At 31.0% G+C, this 15,937-nt stretch overlaps 5 protein-coding genes across 5 annotated transcripts; 2 read left to right on the top strand and 3 right to left on the bottom strand.

Annotated features, from left to right (window-relative positions):
• Nucleotides 1-561: 561 nt before the first annotated feature.
• LOC110996582 (mevalonate kinase) lies at nt 562-2,972 on the bottom strand. Its single transcript, XM_022264335.2, has 6 exons — nt 2,835-2,972; nt 1,998-2,466; nt 1,648-1,877; nt 1,172-1,234; nt 959-1,086; nt 562-803 (listed from the first exon to the last, which is right to left on the bottom strand). The coding sequence occupies exons 1-6, from the start codon at nt 2,949-2,951 to the stop codon at nt 674-676; spliced, it is 1,137 nt and encodes a 378-aa protein (XP_022120027.2). The 5' UTR covers nt 2,952-2,972; the 3' UTR covers nt 562-673.
• A 51-nt stretch (nt 2,973-3,023) lies between these two features.
• On the bottom strand, nt 3,024-6,221 carry LOC110996583 (bolA-like protein 2). The gene is made up of 3 exons (XM_022264337.2): nt 6,000-6,221; nt 3,679-3,773; nt 3,024-3,143 (listed from the first exon to the last, which is right to left on the bottom strand). The coding sequence occupies exons 1-3, from the start codon at nt 6,060-6,062 to the stop codon at nt 3,056-3,058; spliced, it is 246 nt and encodes an 81-aa protein (XP_022120029.1). The 5' UTR covers nt 6,063-6,221; the 3' UTR covers nt 3,024-3,055.
• On the bottom strand, nt 4,259-5,993 carry LOC110996587 (dolichyl pyrophosphate Man9GlcNAc2 alpha-1,3-glucosyltransferase). The gene has a single exon (XM_022264340.2). The coding sequence runs from the start codon at nt 5,861-5,863 to the stop codon at nt 4,259-4,261; it is 1,605 nt and encodes a 534-aa protein (XP_022120032.2). The 5' UTR covers nt 5,864-5,993.
• Nucleotides 6,222-6,690: 469 nt separating the features above from the next.
• LOC110996596 (protein adenylyltransferase SelO, mitochondrial-like) lies at nt 6,691-10,628 on the top strand. Its single transcript, XM_022264353.2, has 12 exons — nt 6,691-6,953; nt 7,169-7,332; nt 7,422-7,502; nt 7,802-7,965; nt 8,188-8,360; nt 8,498-8,597; nt 9,008-9,168; nt 9,355-9,476; nt 9,572-9,701; nt 9,925-10,051; nt 10,240-10,373; nt 10,482-10,628. Exons 1-12 carry the CDS (start codon nt 6,810-6,812, stop codon nt 10,602-10,604), a joined length of 1,623 nt encoding a protein of 540 aa, XP_022120045.2. The 5' UTR covers nt 6,691-6,809; the 3' UTR covers nt 10,605-10,628.
• Nucleotides 10,629-10,713: 85 nt separating this feature from the next.
• Nucleotides 10,714-15,792, top strand: LOC110996595 (protein adenylyltransferase SelO). Its single transcript, XM_022264352.2, has 12 exons — nt 10,714-11,025; nt 11,334-11,497; nt 11,747-11,827; nt 11,902-12,065; nt 12,222-12,397; nt 12,571-12,670; nt 12,817-12,977; nt 13,407-13,528; nt 13,683-13,812; nt 14,322-14,448; nt 14,703-14,815; nt 15,578-15,792. The coding sequence occupies exons 1-12, from the start codon at nt 10,834-10,836 to the stop codon at nt 15,698-15,700; spliced, it is 1,653 nt and encodes a 550-aa protein (XP_022120044.2). The 5' UTR covers nt 10,714-10,833; the 3' UTR covers nt 15,701-15,792.
• Nucleotides 15,793-15,937: the final 145 nt, after the last annotated feature.

Genomic DNA, 15,937 nt, shown 5'->3' with positions numbered 1-15,937 from the left:
CGGATATTTAGAAATATTCGAATTTTTATTAAATTATTTAAAGAAATATTGTTTACCTTTTCTAGAAATAAGTTTTCGAATGATTTTAAATCGATAAGTTTTAACTTTCTCAATATTTTTATTAACATAATATTATGTGTAATTCTAATGTTTACGTTTATGTTTAGTTGTAAAATGTTTAAATTAAACAAAACGTAATTTTGTGTTGTGATCTTCCCGTAATCATTTCAGTATTAATTTTCTCCAAGAATTAATTTACAATATATTTAATATTAAAGTAAGAATAAATAAAATGAATTTATTATACGTATTAATTATTTCGAAATTCCTTTCTAAGTGAGTAATGTCACCCAAAGTTGGGATATAATCGAATAAATGGGCTAATAGTTAAGATATCTCCTTCCTATAAAATATATTTTACCACTAAATTTATTTAACAATTATGAAATAATACTTCCCATTAATTGAAATATTTTATTTTAAATGCATCATTTATGTAATAATACCCCTACCACCGCTGGTTATATAAAATATTTAAATTCAGTATCAGTAAAAAAGAAATCTTTATCATGACATATCTAATATTTCAGCTGTCCTTCGCGCGCTTTTTTGACATCAATAATTCTATAATTTGCAACTGTCACTGTCACCACTGGCAGATAACAGAAGACAGTCACACATACTGCACTCCAGGCCCTCCAAGGCCAGTGTCGATAACTTTAAATCCCTTATTCGCCAATTCTTGTGTTAGATCATGAACAACTTTTTGATTTGACGTATGTGGAACTAATACTATTGCATATCTGAAACAAGTGATATTCCCATTAAATTAACGCCGTCTAAAGCAGATTACTGTAATATATATATAGTCAGAATGTTATTGTTATAAACATGGAAATGGTTACAACATTGCTTTGTGTTGAATTGTAAATTCTCAAGTATAATAAAAATTACATACCCTCCTCCCCCCGCGCCGGTAAGTTTACACGCGAGGCCGAATTTATCCGCACTTGTTCTGACACTTTCTAAAGCGGGATGTGAGACGCCAATGGACGCAAGCAAACAATGATTCATGTTCCACAGCTCCTGAAAAACAATTATGGATTTCATATTCACATTTTATGTGATCAAATGCCATTGATCTAGTACATAAAAAATGTAATGTATTTACCGCCAAGTTTTGATATTGGGCATCAACATCTCCCTCGTAGTTGGATGATAGATTTTGTAGAATCTGTAATAAAGGGCACAACTTGAGCTACTATTACAATTCAAATAGTATGCCACGTCCATATATTATTTTTGTAAAATATGTTTCAGGGAAAAAATAAAACAGATATTTAAAAAAGGAATTGGGTAATTTAGGTACAATTAAAGATTATGCTTAAAGGTTGTCGTTTGGCAGCCCTAGCTCCGACCTTTTAAGTTTCTGTAACTTACACTCACATAAGTAATCTATACAAGATAATTAATATAATACGTATTTTAAAGCCTTCATTTTTCTCCTAATAGTGCAAGTGGTCCTCTCATGCCAATTCGTCTATAAGTGCCGAATTTCAAACTAAAATATTTTAATAAAGTTATATAACTATTTTAATTAAATTTTGATAAATAATAATTTGCAATCATGTAGATAGATTGTCATACCTTCAATGCGTTCTTTGCTATATGATCAATGGCGGTCATCACACAGTCTACAGCTTCTGGGTTTCTCTCCATCAAACCTCGCACTCTTTGTGCTAAAACTTGGGTCTGTCGACTAACTTGCGTGTCAACCAAGAGGATGCGAAGATTTAGTTTTAAGTCAAGAAGATTCGGTTTCTGACCCCTACGAAATACTACTAGAGAGCCGAAAGTCGCTGTCGTGTTGTCTATGCCTAGAAATATATATTTTTTCAATTTAAGGAACGACCCACACAGTTCGCCTTCAATAGATCAGAATGTTTTAAAGAAGATATACCTTTTATATCAATACGCTAAATAAATAAAGACCGTACCTGAAGGCGTCCCGTGCATGATTCTTTCACAGTTAAATGCCCATTGAGAAATAAGCTGCTTCTCCTCAAAATTTATAATACTTTTATTAGATGCCTTAGCAAACCGCAACAATGCCGCGGCTAAACAAACTGCAAAAGAAGCGGAACTTCCCGTTCCAGCACCAACTGTCAAATCTGACACAAAGCTAATATCAAATCCACGTATTTCTTTCCCGCCAAAAACGCCAAACACAACATAGAAGATGGCAATTAATGCATTCTTTTGTTTACCGCTGAAGTTATCGAAGTCCGGAAAGGTGTTTTTTACGAATATTTCTGTTTTTATTATATGCTCTTCGTGAGGTATTATTTCAGGGTGTTCCATATAGGCTTTGTAACTTAATACTTCTGTATTTATATGATGTAAGGGCACGGATTCCTTTATTTCTACAGATGGCAGATGAATGTTTATTGTCGTATTGGAAGTTTCCTAAAACATAATAAAATATTATTATTAAGTCATTAAAATATTTCTAACATTAAGACACAAGAACTCTTTTTCATATTTAAAATCAAATTGCCTATTTCATTTGAATGAATCGGTACTATAAGCTAATCAAATATTACTTGATTAGTCATAAAAAAACTAATTTAAAATAGTGACAGGATCAGGAGTTATAATTTATGTAAAGAGATTACCTTTTTGTGTGAAATAATGTGTTACATAATCTAAATGATCACTCGATTCAATTATCATAAAGGAAGTTACTTTTACAAGCAACAAATCACCATAGCCCGCGATTAACGATTATAATAGATAGCATTAAATGTTTACTACGATCTTTTAGCTGCATTTACCTTTAAATAAGCAGTTGTCCTCAATCCTAAACTAACTGCAATCGCAGTCTTCCCAAACACAACGGAATGTTCTCCATGAAGAATCACCTTTCCTGGTGCTGATACCGTAAAATTCATAGTAACCTACTTTTATGTCACTCAGATGTCATATGTACGTGAACAAAACAAACTATAAATAAAACGACTAGAGATGGTTTGATGCGATTGTATTTACATTGAAATCACTTTTTCCACTGTTCGACAGTTAACGTTTTCTGGCTGAATGCGTGTATCGTCTTCAGCTCTTCTTGCAATACTGAGTTAACTAGCCTGCAATAAATTACGAAACAAATCAAAGTCAGAAAAAAACGAACACTGTCATGCAATCACGTATTTGATTTCTTCATTGCGTCTAGCTCGGAGGTGGTATTCAAGAATCAAACATAATTTAAGCTTAGAACGCAGTACTGCCAAATTACTAGATTAAATCGTCATTAAATAGGACGGATAACTATGTCATATCTAGGGATAGCCTAGTGCGCCTGCTAATTCGAGTAACGGCATCCTTTTCTCAAAGGGGTTCAGAAAATTTTCTACCTCCCTATAACTTTGTTGTAGATAAAAATTATAAGACTTAGCAAGCAGGCATTCTATAAATACGGTATATTTCGAATTTACTTGAATTCAAACCAGTAGTTTAAGAATTATAACTAGTCGAGTTTAGTTAAATACGTAATACACTTAGCCAGAAGTCCCCTCTGTAGGGACCGAGAAAATTAACAGACTTGAACTGAGTTGCGAGACTTGTTTCTTTTACATGTTATGGTTTTGATGGGATAGTTAAATAGATTTAAATACAACTTACTTATGTCTTGCGAGAAGTGGCTTTCCCTGAAACTTATCAGAGACAACTAGAACGGAAAATTTTGCACCACAACCGTCGCTGTCATCTAAAACTTCCTGAAAAATAAATTTGTGTTATTTTTCGAATTTAATCGAAGATTTTATTTTGCATCATGCCCTAGGTTAACACTACTTGTACAGCAATTTTTTTTTTGTAAATTTTGAATCTTTGAAATAAATAAATGAATGAGAATTTGTTATCAATTATATGAAGCATGTTTTGAAGAATATCATTATGCACTTATTACTTACTACCTTAATTAGCGTAATATTTAATTATGATGATCTGAAATCAATTAGCAAGATTGTTTCATTTTTAATTAGGGACATTCACTTCCCAAATTTTCCAAAAAAAATTAAGTTGCATATTAACAATAGACAATGTAATGTCCTGTTATTATAACTTTAACTTAGTAGTATTTAATAGCATATACACAGCTTACATTGTAACAATGCGTAATTTTACTGTTACTATAGGATAATAAAACCAAGAGGTCTTCAATATTATTTTATTTAAAATATATTTATTTATTTTAAATACATTAATTGTTTTTTTTTGGCTTAATCTTAATTGGAAGTACAGTTGGCAAAGAAAATTGTTTGTGCATAAAGTATAAAAAGAAAAATAAGAAATGGATGCATGAAAACATTGAAATAAGCAAAGGAAATAAATCAGGGTACTGATCAGGTGGTTTAACAAAGAGCACTCCTAATAACAACCAAAACATTCCTTGTAGTGATAAGAAAAACGCTGTTGAGAGAAGTTTTAAAAATACTGAATTGTAAGTAACATTTGGATGGACTGATTTATAAACTTTATTAGCATTCAAAAAAGTCATAAACCAAGCATTTGGCTGAGCTAGCTTTAAACAAATGCTGTAAAAAGCTGTGTACACTAAAGCTGTTGCAATAAATGGAATTAATAATTGATCTTTTACTAATAATGGCAGCATGCTAAAAGTAGATACTAGGCCAAACCAAAAACACATGAATGGGTCATCTGGAAAGTAAACCAAAACAGGTATTGCAACAAGAAGAATTGTTTTCTCATGCACTTGAAAAGAAAATAAAAAGAATGCTAGAGATACATTAATTACTGACAGTACAAACTTTTTTCTATTTATCCTAAAAAATAAATCTAAGCAAGATGGCAATGATGCCATTAGGGTTGAAAGGAAACACATTTTAACCATCTCCTCATTAGAGTACACATTTTTAAGTTTTATAAACACATTGATAGTGCACCAAAAATTAGATACTTTATCCTCAAAAACGCCTCTTTTGATGGGAAATAATCTTTGTATTACGGGGAGTGCATTATCCCAAGAAGTAATAAACGGACACCATACTAATATAAAGCAAAATACAACTGCAATTGCTAGTTGAATAAACCTAACCAATGCATGCAGGGCTCTACTGCGATTGGGTAAACCAATAAAACATTTCCTGAACAAATAAAAGAAAAAGGGAAATGCATGATATAATTCCATTTGCTTATAGTTTAAAGCAAGAACAAAAAATACTGTGGCTAATATATCATTTTCTATAGCGACAATGAAGAATGTAGCCCATAAAAATAAACCCAATGATATACAGTTGTATTGAAAATGCCCATGATCAATTAAAATGATTCCAGGATACAATAAAAACAATATTGTAGCTATATCAACTCGTTTAAATACATTTTTATCATCTTTTCTTTTTATACGTTCAGCATCAATGCATAAACATAGGACAGCAGTAACATAAAAGTAGATATCACTTAGAAACACAGTCCAGCGCATGAAAATCTTGTGGCTATCATTTTCATAACCTCTTGATGCAAATAATCGTACTGATTCTGGATCTAGCCAATCAGCAACCAGCCCCATGAGAAAACTATGATATGCAGTTAATGGAGGATAGTCTAAGCCCCAATATTCCAAGTCATTATGCGTCGTATTCCGGTACCAATTCACTACCGGTGTTTGCACTGTTATTTCCTGCCAATGACGCTGGGCCTCGTAATCGCCAAACATTGGAGGCTTTTTGTATCCAGAATAAGGATAGGCGGCCACACACCATCGTATAACTAAAGCGAAGAACAAACCGGGAAGTAGCGCCTCTTTTGTCACAGTAAATTTGTCGGGATCAGCTCGCTTTGTCATATTGTATATTAAATGAAGTTAAACCATATTTCTTAGCAAAACTTTAATGCAAATTGCAAAACGTCTACAAGTTCGATGCGAGTAAGGGTTGCAGTAAGCAGACGTGTTATGTGATAATTTGACAGTTCGTACTTACAACATGAACCGCGTCAAGCTCTTTTGTTAACTTTTCTTTGATATATTCCTCCGTATACACCATATTAGATTTCTAACAGTAAATAGTTGTAAATGTGAAGAGGGAACGGTATTTCTAACCTTTTAACTTCAACTTCAATCAACGAAATATTCACCTTTAGGTTATATAATTTTTTTTATGTTGATGTTTATTTCACCGCCTTGATAAAACTGTCAAATTCTGTCTTAATTTCAACATATTATGTCAAGTCTAAGAGTCAGGAGTGGAATAAAAATGCGTTTAAAACTTAGTCCAATAAGGTTTAGGTAACATATTCTGTATTTAAAAAATGCGAGTGAATAAAAATCATGAAATCTAGATTCTAGAGGATGCAAAAAAAAATAGTTGGAAAAATTTCAGCTTTTTTATTTGTTCTTTTTAATTCTATGGTTATAGTTATAACTTTATGCCAGTTTCAAGTAAAAGATAGAGAAACTACAAGCAAAAATAATAAAAAAACAATATCAAAAGGAAACAAAGGAATAAGCTAGTTACAAACATAATATTTACATAAATATTAAATCTTAATATTATTGATTTTGAAAGAAGATAAGCAAGCAGCAAGATTTTTGTCGGAAACGGAACATGTAGAAATTGTAATAAATTCAGAAAGGAGGTGCGGTTCGCATCGGACGCAAGAAAGGAAAAACCAAAAACCATCAAAAATTTCAGCTTAAATCTCAACCAAAAACTTGTCAAATTATTGCTATTTTTAAGTAGCCCAAATAAATTTTTTGTTTTATTTTTTATTTTCTCCTTACTAATACTACAATGAAAATGGAAGGTGAATCGACGAAATTCATGAAAAATTTAACCGAATGGAGTTTTAGTCAGTATCCTAAGTACATTTTGTTACCAATTGATGAAAATTATGAACAAGTCAAGCCTAATATAAAAAATATTGTGTATTCAGAGGTAAAAATATACCCATTCATTTAAATCGGGTTGAAAAAAAGAGATAAATTTCATTGTTTAAAACGATGTAATTAAACTAATTTTATGAGAGAAAATATATTATAACTTATTACAAAGTAAATCAGAGTCATTCATTAATATACGCGTGCAAAAACTTTCACTAACAACATTTAACTTAAAATTCAATATAATTTTTATGTTTTTTTATATATTAGGTAACACCTCGGCCATTAGAAAGAAACCTTCGATTGGTTTGTGTATCAGAAGATGCGCTGAACAATATTTTAAATATGGACATTGAAATGGCGTCTCGTGATGAATTTATTGAATTAATAGCAGGAAAGAAATTACCGTACGGGGCTTTGCCTGTTGCTCACCGGTAATTCATCGGTTATTAAGTAATAATATAATACGATTTAATATTAAATATATTTATTTATAAATTTAATAAACTATAATCTTGTTTAGCTATGGTGGTCATCAGTATGGACTATGGGTCGGACAATTAGGAGATGGACGCGCACACATTCTAGGAGAATATGTAAATCGGTACTGGCGATAATAAATACAATTTTCATATTATTAACATTATACACTACTTGAAAGGTTTTATATTATTTGGTTTTAAAATGTATTATATATTTATATGTAAGTTCCGTACCTATGTAAACATATTTTGTGTGTTAAATATTTTTTATACTTAAGTTAAAGGAGGAGGTTAAACTTTTAATAGCTTTTTCACGATCTGGTAAAAAGTTTATTGTAATATGATACTTTACTTGGGTCATATGTAATTAAGTTTTGTTTGAGGTAATTTTATTAGTTTGTCGTAAAATGTTTGTTTAAAGCTTGAGTGAACGATGGCAAATACAATTGAAAGGATCGGGTCAAACCCCATACTCTCGTACTTACGATGGAAGAGCAGTTTTACGGTCAGGAATAAGAGAGATGATTGGCGCTGAAGCCTGCTACCACCTTGGTATACCTACAACTAGGTCTGCAGGCTTAGTTGGTAATTACTTCTCGTCATATATTAAAGTTATTCCAGGCGTTTCCTTATATTCCTAATATAATTTCCTAATATTTGTTAAAACATTAGCTTGATAGGTAATTTTAGAATTCTTTTAATTTATCATTACTACCTGTACATATTTGAATTAAAGGAACGTGTTAATTACCTAATTAACTCTTGGTTGTCTGCTTGTATAGTCTAAACAAATTAATTTTCATATAGTAAGCGACGAAACCGTAGTACGAGATGTGTACTACACAGGCAGTCCAAGGCGTGAGAAAGCTGCTGTCTTACTCAGACTGTCTCCTAGTTGGTTTCGTTTTGGATCACTAGAAATACTTTCGAGAAATGGCGAAATACCTGTTTTAAAGCAACTCTTAGACTTTGTTATTAAGGTATGATATCCATATAATAGCAAATGCGATGAGAGTTATAATGACTTCTATCTCAGTTACACGAAACAATATTCTAAAATTCTTATCGCTTAGTTAAATCATAAATATCGAGGTAAGTAATTTTTTTTGTGTTTTAGGAGTATTTTCCTGATATACAGTTAACCGATGAGAACAGATTTATTCGATTATTTTCCGTAATCGCTCACAGAACCCTAGCTTTAGCAGCTAAATGGCAAGGTGAGTGTAAAATTGTGTAAAACTGTAATTAACATTTTTAAAGTAAGTTTTAAACAAATTAAGGGTTCAGGAACGCAATTTTAAGTGACTCCCGTATGTCAAAAACATATTGGAAACTGTTTTCTGAATCTCACTAAGGGTGAGAGAATGCATATTAGTAATTATATATATCATATTTCGTTTCATGCAAAAATATTATGTTATATAATATCATTGTCGTTAGAGATAAAGCTAGTCTTGTGCTAACAATTTTTTTAGTTATTGATCAGAATAATACAATTATTGTTCTTTTATGTGTGATAATTCCTTTTTTGTATCTATTTTAAGTAGTAATTATTTAGATCTTTGATCAACGTTTGAAATTAGCATGGATTTGTTAACGGTTATTAAAGCGTTAAAAAATGCTTCAGGTTTTGGCTTTACCCATGGCTTATTAAATACGGATAACATGAGTCTTTTAGGCCTGACCATGGACTATGGCCCATTTGGATTTGTAGACTCTTACGATGGTGGCTTTGTAGCCAACTGTTCTGATGGAGAAGGGCGGTATGCACTATCTAAACAGCCTGATGTAAGTTGTGTTCCTACGAGTGCATATGTCTGCCTGATATTTTTGCATCATTAAACTTATTAGGTGCATGTTTTACAGTGAGATTATTATAAAACTATTCACCTTCTTGCGACTATTTTTATCGATTAGCTGCTCTACCAGAAATATTTCATATTTAAAAATACTCATCATTGAAATATTGTATAGGTTGTCGTCTGGAATATTGGTCAATTAGCAAATGCAATCAAACCTCTCCTGTCTCCATCTCAGCAGATTCATGTGACGCATATATTAAAAACCTTAGACACATACTGCAAGAACAAAATTTTGTAAGTTACTCGTGATTCGTGAGGCTTAATTAAATTGTAGGATTAAGTGAATTTCTTTTATATAATTGTATTTATATTAAATACAATGTTTACAGAGAAACTTTTTTGATGAAAATTGGTATACGCGAAGAGAGAAGGGGTGATGAACAGCTGGTGGAGAAGCTATTAGATATGATGCAGCAAACTGGTGCTGATTTTACGAGTACTTTCAGACAGTTAGCTGAAGTAAGATATTATTTCTTATTTGGCAAAATAATATTTAGCATTTTTATCTAACAAGCAGCGACACTCATAATTCCAGAAGGTTTATTAGAAATCATGTTTAAAAGTTTTTTAAATTAATAAAAACAATATTGAGTAAACTTCTTGCGATGATGCTGATGGCGATGGCTTTGTCATGTACAAATATGTACATCAAAAAAATACTAGAATCCTAATATGTTTACAGTTGGAGCCAAACGAAATGGTGAATGAGATAAAGTTAAATGAAAAATGGTCACTTAAAAGATTATCAATGCATGCTTCGTGGGGATGCTGGCTAGATCAGTACAGGGAGAGATTAGAAAAAGAAGCAGGTTAATACTCCCTGTGTCTTATCGGTTGCATGGTCTCATGTAGTTACAAAACGTAGATTAATTACGCTTGCCAATATAATGAAGTCATAAAGTATTTTCACAGTACCAAGCATGTGCATATAAATTTAATCCCGAAACCTGGCTTATATAACTTATATACTCCACTAAAAAAAATATTTTTTTTTTAGTGGAGATCAGCTCATTGGGTGTATTTGAAGATGAGCGCCGGCGTAGGATGTTAAGTGTTAACCCAGTCTATGTGCCAAGGAACTGGATGATACATGAAGCGATTTTAGATGCGGAACGAGATGACTTTGAAAAAGTACGAACTTAATTTTTTCATTATTATTTTTATACATATTTATTATTTGTTAAACCTTCAAGAATCTTAAACTCTATTATATCAGCTTAAATTTTGTGCAAATTTCAGGTAAGGTTTCTCTTAGAAGTGCTAAAAAGACCATATGATGTTCAACTTGCAGCCGAAGCTAAAGGATTTTCAGCGCAACCACCACATTGGGCCTATGCGTTAAAAATAAGCTGCTCCAGCTAATTGAGCTTGACCGAGTATTGTAAATTAAATAAAATTTTAATTATTTTAATTGTGCTTGATTTGTAACTAAAAGTTTGACAAGTAGTGAACGCATCTTTATCATGGATATTAACCTGTGAATTGTGATCTTTGAAATCTAAATAAATATTGTGAAACTCTTACTAAATTATTTTTAATTTACTTAATAAATTGCTATAACCGCAAACTACCCATTCCTAGAATTATTTTAATGAAGCGTGGATTAAGTGCGTTCAATGCGGTATTACGTTGCCAAAAAGAAGTAATGTTGGGCACTACAAAATTAATAAGTGATTTTAAAGATTTTAAGTTTAAATCTTCGCCAAATTATGCTAAATTGCCCATTAATAATAATCCGGAATATAATGTTCCTGTTGCTGTTAATAATGCAATATTTTCCAAGGTGATTCCAACAGTATTACTATTTCATGGCATATTATTTAAAAGTATGTTTCCATTAAGATTTTTCGTTATTGTAATATTTTGCTTGATACCAAAAGCACTTTTTGCATATTATTGTTCCTTAAACATATAAGTCATATTAGTATAACATAATGTTGAATCTCAAACACTTGCATAGCAAAAAATATTTAAATAAAATTTAATACAGATATATTTAAGTAACGGCACTCTTCATGTAGTTTCGTAGTTTCATTCCATGTGCTTTTATAAAGAAGACAATGTTATCTACCATGTGTAATAACTTTTCAGGTCCCAACAGAGCCACTGGTAGGCAAGCTTCATCTTGTTTGTGTATCAGAAGAAGCTTTAAATGATATTTTGGATTTAGATCCTAAAGTTGCAGACAGCGAAGAATTTGTGAATTTTGCTGCAGGAAAATATTTACCTGAAGGTAGCCTTACTGTATGTCATAGGTGAGTACTTAAATATTACTAGTTATTGCTATAGTGAATTTACTACTGATTATTTAATAAATCAAGCATGGATATATTTATTTGCAAAATGTAAAAATGTACTTACAAAATGAATACAAAATTGTAATTGGAAATGATGATTACAGTCTGTTATGTAGTGCTTTTGTGCATATATAATGTTGTTGAAAATATATTATATATGTACAAAAGCACTTATACATATGACGGTAAAATATATCTATTTTACAGATATGGTGGTTACCAGTTTGGTTACTGGGCTGATCAACTTGGTGATGGGAGAGCACATATTCTTGGAGAATATGTTAATAGGTTATTATTATATATGTATATTTAAACAGAAACAAATCTTTATTGATTTAAAGCTAATTTATAGAATTTTTTAGAAAGGGTGAATCCTGGCAAGTTCAATTAAAAGGTTGCGGTGAGACACCTTACTCTCGTTTTGGTGATGGCAGAGCTGTATTGAGATCTTCCATCAGAGAAATGGTGGCCAGTGAGGCTTGCTTCCACCTTGGCATACCAACCACTAGAGCAGCAGCATTGGTAGGTGAGTTTACATAATTATACAATTACTTAAATAAGATAATTGAATGATATATATAAGGTAGGAAGGTATGAGAAATAAACTGTCACAGAAATTATGCCTTATATAAGTGCATACAGCAAAACAGCTAATTTATCAATTAATAATTTAATGTTGCAGTAAGCGATGATCATAAAGTATGGCGTGACAAGACATATAGTGGACGTGCACTCCAAGAAAGGGCGGCAGTTGTAATCCGGCTCGCGCCTGCGTGGTATAGGATTGGGTCCTTTGAGATTCTGTTGAAACGACGCGAACCAGACCTCGCACGGACGCTAGCAGATTTTATTATTGAGGTATAAAATTCGTAGATTGTAATATAAATAAGTGCTATGATGACACATAATATTAAGAGTAAGTATCTTATTAACTGGAAAATAAGGATGATAGAGAAATATATAGTTTTCAAGAAAAAAAAATCAGTGTTTTAAGAAAAGATATTTATTTGTTCCATTTTTTGTTGTTTTAGCATCACTTTCCTGAAATAAGCATAGATGATACAGATAGATATGTCAAATTGTACTCTGAAGTCGCACATAGGAATTTGGACATGGTAGCCACATGGCAAGGTACAGACTTAGTATATATTTATATGTTAATCTGGAAAAAGTAATAATTGAAAATTAATACCCATTAATATTATTTTATATATAAATAATAATTTTGTGTAAAAAATCATATCATCCTAAAGTATTTTCTCTTCTCGTTATCCTAGGTGTGGGTTTTACTCATGGAGTTCTAAACACTGATAATATAAGTCTGCTTGGTGTGACCATTGATTACGGACCATATGGCTTCATGGATCATTATTATGATCATTACGTACCAAACTCCTCTGACGATATGGGTAGATACGCTTACAAGATGCAACCTGAAGTATGAAGCTTAGAATATACTTTTAACGACTTTGAATAATATAATGTAGCATTCATACACCAATAATATCAAAGAAAATAATAATTTATAATTCATTCTGCTTTACAGTCTCAGAAAATTATTACATTAAAAAGAGAATATAAAGTATCTCTTATTTCTTTGGTACCACAAAAATTGTATAGGATATTTTGGATTTTTTGCGCATTAATTCTCTTTTTAAAACAGATCTTTTTTTTTCTGATTTTGAAACAGATCGAATCCAACACATTTCCATATCCGTTCAATGAATATTTATTTATTTATTATAAATATATGGGTATAGATAGAAACGAACGCTAAACTTGATATTAACCATAGTTTTTAAGAAAAGCTGACTCCCTTATGAAACTAAGCTATTTGATTGTTTGCTATCATATATTTTTGATACAGATTTTATTATGGAATTTGGACAAATTTGTTGAAGCGCTTATACCAATATTGTCTGTCGAGCAAATAAACATGGTCAGAGACATAGAAAAAACATTGGAAGGATATGTTGAAGACAAGCTAAGGTAGGCTTTATTCGCAATATTTTTTAAAGATATATTTTTTTTTTTCTTACGAGCTAGAGGACCAGATTGAAAACGCCGTAAATGTGATCTAGGGTTTAAGTTCTATTTATCCTAAAGATGTCAAGTATCGAATGTTTTAAATATTTTTTTGCAGAAATGTGTTTAATAGAAAGCTAGGCTTGGAAACTTATAAAGAAGGCGACGAAATAATTGTAAAGGAATTATTTAGTTTAATGGAGGATACAACAGCTGATTTTACTGCCACATTTAGGCAACTGGCTGAAGTGAGTGTTATAAACGTATTATACAACAATATAATATATATACATGTATGTATGTAATTTGTAAATTTAACAACATACAAATAATATGTATTGTTTAGGTTTTATTTAATATGATGAAAATTTGTCTAACATTTTAAGAAGTTGTAAAAAAGATTTTTAAAATTTAATATATTTTATATTTAATTATTAACAAATATTTATTTATATATATTTAATAAAAATAAATTGATTAAGAAAAAGAAAAAATATAATATGTGATTTGTATTTGTTATTCAAAAGCAAGTGGCAATGTAAAAAATTTCTAGTATTGATTATTATATTCTTATGTTAGAATAATGTGGGTGTGGCCTGGATAGTGAAAGAAACAATTATTTTACTTTACTATCGATTTAATCATCAAAATAATAGACCCTACCTAATATAATAAAGCTTTTTAATCCAACCAACAAACTGATAATGATCGTCATAATCGATCAATAAAATATTTACTTTTTAAACTGTGTATTTAGGTGAAATTAGATGAATTGTTTAAAGAAGATGTACTCGAAAAGCATTGGTCCCTTAACAAAATAAAGAATGGAAAAACGTGGGAGTCTTGGGTGAAGACGTATTGTGAAAGAATTAAAGATGAAAATGGTAAGATATATTTAATTATATATTATTCCGAACGACCGATTTCATCTATAGTTTTTGAATATATTGGCTGGTTAATGATATTGCTAGATATGTAATGAGGTAGTTTGCTATGTTAGTTAATTCATAAAATGTTACATAAAATAAAGTGAAAATTTTTGTATAAGTAAGTTTGTTATTATTATGTAAACTTTAACTTTATCAATGAAATGTATTAGTATATAGACAAACTTAGAACATTAAAAATATTTATACAGTGACTGATGAAGAGCGACGCGAACGTATGATTCGAGTGAACCCACTGTATGTGCCGAGGAACTGGATCCTCCAGGAAGCTATCGCTGATGCCGAGAAAAACGACTTCAAAAAGGTAAAACTTAACTTATCTATAAGTTTTATAGTTAAATTAGAGATGTTCGTAGTAGTGTAATAATACAGTATGTAAAAACTGAAAACATTCGCTCTGTGTTCAGTCGCTTATAAGTAACGATATAAATGAGAAGGAAGGATTTAGTGCGCTTCCTCGACTTAAAGGGAGGCAAGAATCCTTTTAAGTCCAGTCTAATCGCTGATTGGCCAAAGCCATATACGAAAACACTTCGTAAGCGCGATTTAGATTAACAACATCGTTCTGTAGCCGCAGGTTATAGGTGTTGATTAAGTAACGAAAGGAAGAACGCTGAAGAAATATACAATATCTTTAAATATAAACGATTGCACCAAATTGCTTTTTTTTTGTTGGTTATTGACAAAGTTTGTATGAAAACATTTTTTATTATGGATAATATTTTTAATGTCAATATGGAAAGTAAATTAAATCGAAATGATCGTCACTGTGTGGTTAGATACCAAGTAGACGATAGTCCTACTATTAAGGAAGGATTATCGAGTAAACCACAGACCTCTTGAAGATTTTTAAGACTCTCGCATTATAACATACATAATATGTACATATTTATATTTAATTTATTATAGTTTTAGTAGCCGGTTTCACCTACTTTTAGTGCGTCTAGGCCAAGGAAATCGTGCCACGTTCTTTTCCTGGCGATTATCATCGATATTTCCTCGGGTCGGTAGGCACACAGGGCTATTTATTGTCTTAAAAAAAATAAAAGAAACTATTTTTTTGCAGGTCCAACATCTAATAGAAGTATTCAAAAGGCCGTTTGAAATTAATGAGGAAGCAGAGAAACTTGGTTATTCTGCACAGCCTCCAAGTTGGTCTTACGGATTAAAATTAAGTTGTTCTAGCTAATTACATATAAGAAATTTCAGTTTATAGTGTTACATGTATAGAGAGTTGATAATGTGATATTTTAAGTCTGTTATTAAATGTTTTATTAATAAGTTTTGTTTATTATACTATTTCCTGATTTTAACTATGCAATTCAAATCTTGGTAGTACACAAATATTGAATATAAAATCTTGATATAATAAGCAGTGTAGTTTAGTAGTGATAGAAACTAAAATCACTGTATACATAATTTTAAT

This window comes from Pieris rapae, chromosome 3, assembly GCF_905147795.1.
Source record: "Pieris rapae chromosome 3, ilPieRapa1.1, whole genome shotgun sequence".
In the NCBI taxonomy this organism is placed as follows: Eukaryota; Metazoa; Arthropoda; class Insecta; order Lepidoptera; family Pieridae; genus Pieris; species Pieris rapae.
This window is presented reverse-complemented; position numbering and strand designations above follow the sequence as displayed.

Coding starts and splice junctions, on each gene's coding strand:
- LOC110996582 (XM_022264335.2), bottom strand. CDS start 2,951: ATGAATTTTACGGTATCAGCACCAGGAAAGGTGATTCTTCATGGAGAA. Junction 2,467..2,834: donor GGACAACTGCTTATTTAAAG/GTAAATGCAGCT, acceptor ATTATGTTTTAG/GAAACTTCCAATACGACAAT. Junction 1,087..1,171: donor CCCAATATCAAAACTTGGCG/GTAAATACATTA, acceptor ATTGTTTTTCAG/GAGCTGTGGAACATGAATCA.
- LOC110996587 (XM_022264340.2), bottom strand. CDS start 5,863: ATGACAAAGCGAGCTGATCCCGACAAATTTACTGTGACAAAAGAGGCG.
- LOC110996583 (XM_022264337.2), bottom strand. CDS start 6,062: ATGGTGTATACGGAGGAATATATCAAAGAAAAGTTAACAAAAGAGCTT. Junction 3,774..5,999: donor AGCTTGACGCGGTTCATGTT/GTAAGTACGAAC, acceptor TTTATTTTTCAG/GAAGTTTTAGATGACAGCGA. Junction 3,144..3,678: donor CCACTTCTCGCAAGACATAA/GTAAGTTGTATT, acceptor AATTTATTGCAG/GCTAGTTAACTCAGTATTGC.
- LOC110996596 (XM_022264353.2), top strand. CDS start 6,810: ATGAAAATGGAAGGTGAATCGACGAAATTCATGAAAAATTTAACCGAA. Junction 7,966..8,187: donor TAGGTCTGCAGGCTTAGTTG/GTAATTACTTCT, acceptor ATTTTCATATAG/TAAGCGACGAAACCGTAGTA. Junction 10,052..10,239: donor GAGATTAGAAAAAGAAGCAG/GTTAATACTCCC, acceptor TTTTTTTTTTAG/TGGAGATCAGCTCATTGGGT.
- LOC110996595 (XM_022264352.2), top strand. CDS start 10,834: ATGAAGCGTGGATTAAGTGCGTTCAATGCGGTATTACGTTGCCAAAAA. Junction 11,498..11,746: donor AGCCTTACTGTATGTCATAG/GTGAGTACTTAA, acceptor TCTATTTTACAG/ATATGGTGGTTACCAGTTTG. Junction 12,398..12,570: donor TAGCAGATTTTATTATTGAG/GTATAAAATTCG, acceptor TTGTTGTTTTAG/CATCACTTTCCTGAAATAAG.